Here is an 8369-nt window from a genome sequence, read left to right as displayed (position 1 = left end):
AAACAGCGATGATGAAAATATAACCGTTTCTGTGGCAGAGTTCTTGCAGGCTGCTCTTTTTATTCGTAGTACAGTATTGTAATACAAAACTTGTATTCAGGAGATATGAAACTGAGACTCATTTTACAGTGATTTTAGACTACCTTAGAACGGTTTTTTCTCTCTCTTTGATTGGTATTTGTTCTTTACCTTATCTTTTGTATATTACTCTCTTCAATGTCAATACCAATAAAGGTAATTGAACTGAATTGAATTAGTAAAACAACGGAGGGAAACACCAATGCAGAATTGCCTTTTGTCCCAGCTGTTGTCAAGGAAATGTGAATGTCTCTCATCCGGAGACAGATCAAGATGGAAAGACATGTTAGTCTGTCTGTAGCAGTAGAAAACAGCAAGAACTCAGTAGCGCCTTAAAGACTAACAAGGGGTATCTGAAGAAGTGAGCGGTGACTCACGAAAGCTCCTCCCCTGCCACAAATTTTGTTAGTCCTCGAGGTGCTACTGGACTCTTGCTCATTCCCAGGGGTCATTTCGTAGAAAAAAGAGGTGCAGGAGCTCATTAGCATAACTTATTTGCATGTTATTTGCATATGCCACACCCCCCTGACATCACCGGAAGTGTGTCAGAAAGCAACACCCACCACTCAGGCTCCACTGGACTGTTTTGGACTGCTAGCTATTGGGTGGGGGGGAACGTGTAGATCTGTCCTCACAGAGGAGGGAGAGCTTCTACCTGAAAGCAGGCGGCGGGGGGGGGGACTTACCTGACTGCTTCTTGCTCCTTGTGGCCCGACTGAGGGCTTCTGGGAGCAGGGGGCGGGGCTTGTTGCATGTGCCTGCCCCCTGGGCTCCTTACTGCCGGCCCACAGGAAATGACCCCTGCTCATTCCTCTAATCTGTAGCAGGATAGTCCCACCATTCAGCGATACTGAAGAAGTTAGCTAGATGCGAGTCCTGTAGCATCTTGGAGATCTACCAGGCTTACCGGGGGGCGGGGGTCTATGCTTTTGAGAGTCAAAGCTCCTGTGACGGACAGGCTAGGTTCTGCCTCTCCCTAAGAGCAACCAATGAGAGCAGATGTTGAGAGTGGGGATTGGAAAAACAGCAGTTAGGGGCTAGTGGCTTAGGAGTCGAGGGGAATAAAGGAGGATGTCTCTGTAAGCGGAACTCTGCAGAAGAGCGGCTTACAGCTGGCTGAGCATAGTCAATTTGTAAGTCAAGGATCCCGGTTGCAGGAATAGGACCTCAGTTCAAAAGTTCAATAGAAGCAGAACTTTGTTGGTCTTAAAGGTGCCACTGGACTCAAACTTGGTTCTGTTACTTATACCTCACTTTCCCTCAGTGTTACGTTCATACCTAAGGGACCGCCTTTCCCCATATGTTCCCCCAAGGGCACTACGGTCGGGGACGCAACATCTCCTGGTGATGCCAGGCCCCAAAGATGCCAGGTTTGCTGTAACCAGGGCCAGGGCTTTTTCGGTGGCGGCTCCTACCTGGTGGAATGAGCTCCTGAAGGAGATCCAGACCCTGTGGGACCTTGTGCAGTTCCGCAGGGCCTGTAAGACGGAGCTCTTCCACCAGGCTTTCGAGTAGGAGCCGCCACTACCACACCACCACTACTGCATCATCATTATCGCACCATTGTTGCCGCACCACCACCAACTGGGTTAGGTAACATCGGGGCGTATGATGGCCCTGTGACAAGTTACTTATAATACCGCGTAGAACTCATACCACTGAGACTAACATTCCCAGGAGGCTACGGAACTGGGCCATCTTGTGATTGAAGATCTTTTTGTAAAGAGCACTTCATGTTGTTGCAAATGTTGGTTTTATCTTGTTTTTACTGTTTTAACTCTTGGCATATGTTGCCCTATTTGTGAGCCACCCTGAGCCCGCTTGCGGGGAGGGCGGGCTATGAATTCGAATAAATAAATAAATAATACCATAAATAAAAGTCAACTTCTTGTTTTGTTTAACCCTATGGACTGCGTGTCTAAGGGAAAGCTTCAGGCAGACACACGATTTGATATCTCAGTCTCTGCATATATTATAGGATATGACTTACTGGCGGCAGCGAGTGAATGGAACAGTGCTTGAGCCCCAACCCCACCAACCCTGTGTGAGTGAGGGCCTGTTATGGAAGGGGGCCAGGCTACCCTGTCTCTGGGTGTGTCTGGGGGTACAATCACTACACAGAGATCTAGGAAGAGAAGACTACTCAAAAGGAGGTACATGTTTTGTTTAACCCTATGGACTGCGTGTCTAAGGGAAAGCTTCAGGCAGACACACGATTTGATATCTCAGTCTCTGCATATATTGTAGGATATGACTTACTGGCGGCAGCGAGTGAATGGGACAGTGTTTGAGCCCCAACCCCACCAACCCTGCGTGAGTGAGGGCCTGTTATGGAAGGGGGGCAGGCTACCCTGTCTCTGGATGTCCAATCACTACACAGAGATCTAGGAAGAGAAGACTACTCAAAAGGAGGTACGGTGGGAGCGATTAATTAAATTGTAATAGAATTATTAATCTGTTAATTCTGTTCATCTGTAGAATGGTTAAACTAGTAAAGTGTTACATGCTTAAATCGTTAAACTTATGAATCAGGACTGTTTAAAACTGGTAGATCATTAGTTTCATGTAGGTCATACTGTTAGAGGGCTAAATTACTAGTATAATTATTACTAGTAAATAGTAAAAAAATAGTAAATAAATTACTAGTATACGTATTTCTAATTTGGTAGATGCATGCAATTCGAATAGAATTATTAATCTGTTAATTCTGTTCATCTGTAGAATGGTTAAACTAGTAAAGTGTTACATGCTTAAATCGTTAAACTTATGAATCAGGACTGTTTAAAACTGGTAGATCATTAGTTTCATGTAGGTCGTACTGTTAGAGGGCTAAATTACTAGTATACGTATTTGTAATTTGGTAGATGCATGCAATTCATACCAAATTGTATGCATATTGAAAGGTCTTTTGTAATAAAAATCTATCCCCCCCAACTATTTTCCTCATAACTGTGTGAGGGAGGGCTTGTTACTGAAGGGGCTATCCTGTCTCTGGGGGCAATTCTGCATCTAGCATTTGCTCCACATTTTCTCAACTGGGAGGAAAAAGTGCGGCTCAAAACCACACTCAAATACCTCGGGGCAACACCCTATTGGCTGCAAAGTCACTCCTGAATGACCATAAATCTATGCAGAAGGTACCACAAAACCTGGTGACGATCAAAGGAAGCAAAAGCAGCATGCAGTGCGGAGGGTACCATAAAATCCGATGATCAAAGGAAGCGAAAGCGGCACGCAATGCAGAGAGGGATTTCTGTTCCAACGTGCGTTTCGTAAAACAATGGAGGGAAAAGACAACGCAGAATTGCCCTGTATGTCTCTGGGAGTGAGAGAGAGAGGGCCTGAGGTGTGAAAGGGTCATGGCGCTTTGTGTATTTTACAAGAGACAAGAAAGGTGATGAGAGTGATGTCCTGACCTACTTGTAACCCATAACCTGTGCAAGAGAGGTTGTAGAGGGGGGTAGGCGCTCAGTGTGAGTGACAAGGGGTGTCATGGCTCCCTTCATCGGCTGACTCTCTGTTCTGATGAAGGCCCACTTTGACTCTCGAAAGCTCATACCCGAGAATCTTGCTGGTCTCCAAGGTGCTGCTGGACTCGAATCCAGCTCTTCTACTGCAGACCAACATGGATATCTGGGACCTTTGACTCTCATAAACTTATAACCCCCGCCCCCCAATCTTATTGGTCTCTGAAGTTCTGTCCTGCTGCACCCCAACGGGGGCTCCCCTCTGCAAATATCTTCCCGGCAAAGGATAATTACTATAATTAATTTTATGGCAGGGTACGATCTTCATTTTGATCAACCAAACATTATTCTTGGGCTTGTCTGGAATAATCAACGCATTTTTTTCCCCTTGATGGTTTGGAATCTTTTTGCTACAGCAAAAATAAAATAAAATAAAATCATTGCAAAGTAATTGGGGTGGGTGTTTTTCTCCACTTTGGCCTGTGAACTGGAGCACTGTTTTTCGGAGCCATCTGCCTGAGGGTCTCTAATCACTGACTTCCCAGCTTCCTGCTGTTCTCTGGGCACTCTTGCTCTCTAACCCGGATTATGGCACTCTTTTCTGAAATAACACAGTCCAGGATGTTAGCGTGCCATCTAGGTGGAAATTGGTGCGTTTTTGACGAGATCTTACCCCATCAGTGCTATTTTCCTTCCATCAGTCCCCTCACAGCCACCAAGCTCCCCACCATGCCGAGCATTCTGAGGTAACTGCTATAGCACTATAATGCTATTATAATAATTAAGTGCTATCAAACTGCAGCTATGGTGACCCTTTGAGGGGTTTTCGAGGCAAAAGAGGAGAAGAGGTAATTTGCCATTCCCTCCCTCCATGCAGAAACCCTGGCCTTCTCCATCCAAGAACTAACCATGGCTGACCTTGCTTAGCTTTCAAGCTATGCTGAGCTTGGGCTTTCCTGGGCCATTCAGGCTGCTATAATGCTATAGTGATTGTCGATTTTCTAAAAAGCCCTCAAAAAGCTCATTTGGTGGCTCGGCGGGGAAAAATGCAGGGGAAATGGCATCTGATGGGGCAAAGCTCCAGGAAAGCTTTGCGTGGATGCTCCATTACGAACGCTAGTGCCACTGTTTAGCATTGGCCACGAATGCCAAATGGAGAATCCTCACCATGTGGAAGTAACCACCGGCGTCAATCGACATTCCTACTATTTCAGAAGGGCTGTGCGACTCCTGGAGTCTAGCTGAAATCGCGAAGCGTGGAGATCTGATGCATTCGAAGACTGACAAGGGATCTGCTGAATCCTTTCATCAAGTGTGATACCTCTTTATATGAATGCTCTTTACAACAGCCTTTTTAAAGAGGCTTTCGGTATATTTACTGGGATCCTGTCATTGCTTGTACTTGTCTGAATGGGATCGAATTTTGCAAATGTAATTTTGTTTAATCAAAAACAAGCTAATTCCTTATCAGGATCCACAGTGGTCTTTGGTCTCGTTCTCACTGATGTGGAAAGCCAAGGTATGGGACTGTATAATGCTGACTTGTAGCGAAGATCCCTGCTGAATTGTAGCGAAGATCCATCTTGTCCGGCTTCCTGTCTTACACAGCACCCAACCAGGAAGGCCCACTAGCAGGGCACAAAGGCCAGACATCCATATGGATAAGGAATGTGCAACCAGCATGGCTTCCGCTAGGTCTAATGGGCAGTTGAATTGGAGCAACATCTTTGTTCCCTCGGAACTCTCCCAGGTCCTGAAAATCCACCCACACTTCCTACAGCTGCTGCTGATTTCAAACCAAGTTCCTCATCCCAGGGCCTCATTCAGTGCCTTCAGAGGCCAATGGTTGCTGCTATTTAATTGCAGGGAGTGGGGGCTGCACCATGAGTTAGATCTAGCCTTTTCTTGCACCAGTGCTGACTCTTATATATGAATCTATGGTTTGTAATTTCTGTTCATTATTTATTTTCTGGGCAACCTTGTCATTCCCCACAGGATTCCACTGTAATCAGATTAGCAGCTCCATTTCTATCATTGGCAGCCCTGACCTGGATAGCCCAGGCTAGGCCAATCTCATTTGATTTTGGAAGCTAAGCAGGGTCTGTCTTGGCTAATATTTGGATGGGGGACCTCTAAGGAATACCAGGGCATGACGCAGAAGCAGGCAATGGCAAACTATCTCTGAAATGTCTCTTGCCTTAAAAACAAAGTCTAGCTCACCACCTAGTGATGCATAACACTAAAAGAGCTAGAACTGCCAGATAATCTTAAGATCTCCTGGATATACTACACACACTTCCATATGATAATTAAGTAATTAATTCTATTGTTGACTATGGCAGATGCCAACTGCTTTGTCAGAATTTGCACGAGTTCCCAAGCGACTGTTTTCCCCCCTCTGTCTCTGCTTCAGTCATTTACTCTGAATCATTCCCTTCATTGTTTTTTCCCACTGATTGATTTCTATTTTTTTTAAGCTGTGGGATTTTTTTTAATGCATGGTTTTATTGACACTGGTTGTAATAGTGTTTTACTGATAACTTTATTGTGTTTTACTGATAACTTTATTGTTAGTCGCTGCAGGTTGTTTTGATGAATCACTTTCATGTTTTGAAACTATTTACTTGGAGCACAAATCACCGAGAAGCCGGATCGAAATGTGTAGCTCAAAGGAAGAAAGAAATACCTGTAAAATACTCTCCAAATTCTTGTTCTAACTTCATTGCTCGGTCGTATGTTTTCTTGGCTTGCTCCTCTGTGAGGCGTTTATTCATTTCCCTAAAGGTACAGGTAAGAGCAATCGATCAGCATTCCGTAAGCCCCACATAGAACCAAAATCAGCACAGACGAGTTTTCAAAATGTGCTTCAGCTGGAGTGGGGGTAGCCCACTGAAGAAGACAACAAACTGTGATTCGGAGGGTGGTGGCAGCACTACATAACACAACAGTCTCAAGCAAATCACTCTCTCTGCCTTAGATCCCCCTCCCCTGCAGTACGGGGGTACTAATATCAGTCTACCTTATACGATACTTGTTAGGATTACAACAAAAATAAGATATACATTAAAAGGGGTACGCAAATGTGAAGTATTTTGATCCATTATCCATCAAGAGGTGTCTTCAAAGACAAATTGCTGGGTACAATATGGCCACATTATTAGAATCCCTGAAAGCCATAAAATCATGTGTTCAGCTCCAAAGTACTCTGCACAGGCTTAATGGAATTGTTGTGTGTCACAGGTAAGCTCCTCCCCTTAATGATACACCATCAAATTGGTGGAAGACCTTTTTATTTATTTTATTTATGTATTATTTATTTATTTGGATTTCTATCCCGCCCTCCCCGCAGGCTCAGGGTGGCTTACAGAGGCATAACGCCAGATAATAAGAATAAAACAGTATAAAATACGAACAATACAAATTACATTAAATATTAAATAGTTAAGCAAAAATTCATAAAAACATTTCGGTGCTCCCTACTAATTTCCGAATTTTAAAATCAAGATGGTGTTCTCGATGGTATAGCTACTCACAGCAGTGCATATCTCTACTGTTGTCCGTAGGCACATCCAGCACCCTCCAGTAGTACCCGCACCAATTATGGTAATGTATGCGAATTATATGGCGTTTTCCCCCAGGACAACCATGAGTAGTGCTTACTTAAACTGGGGCTTACAAGGACTTAGCCTTAGATCCCAGAGAATTTGCCCTGACCTGGATGGCTGAGGCTGGCCTGATCTCTGGAGACCCACCAAGGGATTCCAGGATTGCTGTGCTCCCCCCATGCAGTTGTGAATGCAGCAAAACCAGGTCAGCCACACACTAAGTAGAGACTTTTACAGGAAACCACGACTTAACCTCCTGTAGTTGGACATCTCATTGGTATCACATGGAACTAAAATGATACTCAAAGCTTGGGAGTTGGAAACCCAAATACCATTGAGTTGTCAGGTACACCTGCCATTACATCCTGGTCTACAGCCAGGCCACGGAGATGGTACTTACATCAGAGGCTCCCACGATTTCGGCTTAATGAAGATAGCAATGGGATAGAGCTGCGCCGCTTGTAGCCGCTTAATGGCGTTTCCCGATACGTCAAGTATACAGTGCTTGCCCTGTCGGAAGCAGAGGAGGGGATGTTTTCTTATTTTTTGGCACATCAACCAGGAAGACAAGGAGGGCTGCTGAGGTGCAGCCGTGGTCCAGAAAACCATAAGTCCTTTCTGCACCTGCATTTTTGCCTCGGTTTCTGAGTGCATCCTATTCTTCCGTTCTGCATCCCCGCCTGCTTTCACTTCCAGTTTGTGTTAGGGCTTTCTCTTGTTTCTGCATTTGTTTTATGGGAATCTGCATTCAGACCGCTTCCAGCACACTGTTGCCCTGTAGCTACCAAAAGTTCTTTTGCTGCGATTCTTTGTTCTCATCTGCTTTCAAATTGCTAATCCTCTCTAAAGTAGAATTGTTTCTGTGGGTATTTATGTGCTGCCCGCTGCCCCTTCACCATTTCTGCATCTCTCTCTTTAGGCTAACACTCCCTCCCCATTCTGTTTTCTTTCCTTCCTTCTCCAAAGACAAAAGAGGACGTGTCCTCCCGCTCAGGCAAACCTTTAAAAAGCCAGCGAGAGCATCAGAAGGAATCGGTAAATATAAAAGACTAGGGGATTCCCTGCTCCCAAATGTGACAGTCTTGCATGTGTGGGTCTGGATCCCCCCCCTTCTTTTCGCAGAATCACAGAGGGAGGGAGGGGATGGCAGCCAGTTAGCTTACAAAATGTGGGTTTTGCTTGTAGATGCAGAATGCATGCAGAATACACAAATAAACCA

At 44.9% G+C, this 8369-nt stretch overlaps 1 protein-coding gene across 1 annotated transcript in view; it reads right to left on the bottom strand.

Moving 5' to 3' along the window:
- The window catches only part of DLG2 (discs large homolog 2), an 82838-nt gene that overhangs the window by 779 nt on the left and 73690 nt on the right, over positions 1-8369 (bottom strand). The window contains exons 8-9 of the mRNA XM_015407154.1: positions 7551-7660; positions 6232-6323 (exon numbers count right to left, since the gene is read on the bottom strand). Coding sequence (XP_015262640.1) covers positions 6232-6323; positions 7551-7660 — 202 coding nt within the window. The remainder of the gene's footprint in view (positions 1-6231; positions 6324-7550; positions 7661-8369) is intronic.

This window comes from Gekko japonicus, unplaced genomic scaffold (assembly GCF_001447785.1).
Source record: "Gekko japonicus isolate JY-2015 unplaced genomic scaffold, Gekko_japonicus_V1.1 scaffold3601, whole genome shotgun sequence".
In the NCBI taxonomy this organism is placed as follows: domain Eukaryota; kingdom Metazoa; phylum Chordata; class Lepidosauria; order Squamata; family Gekkonidae; genus Gekko; species Gekko japonicus.
The sequence above is the reverse complement of the archived record's forward strand: the minus strand, read 5'-3'. Positions and strand labels throughout refer to the sequence as shown.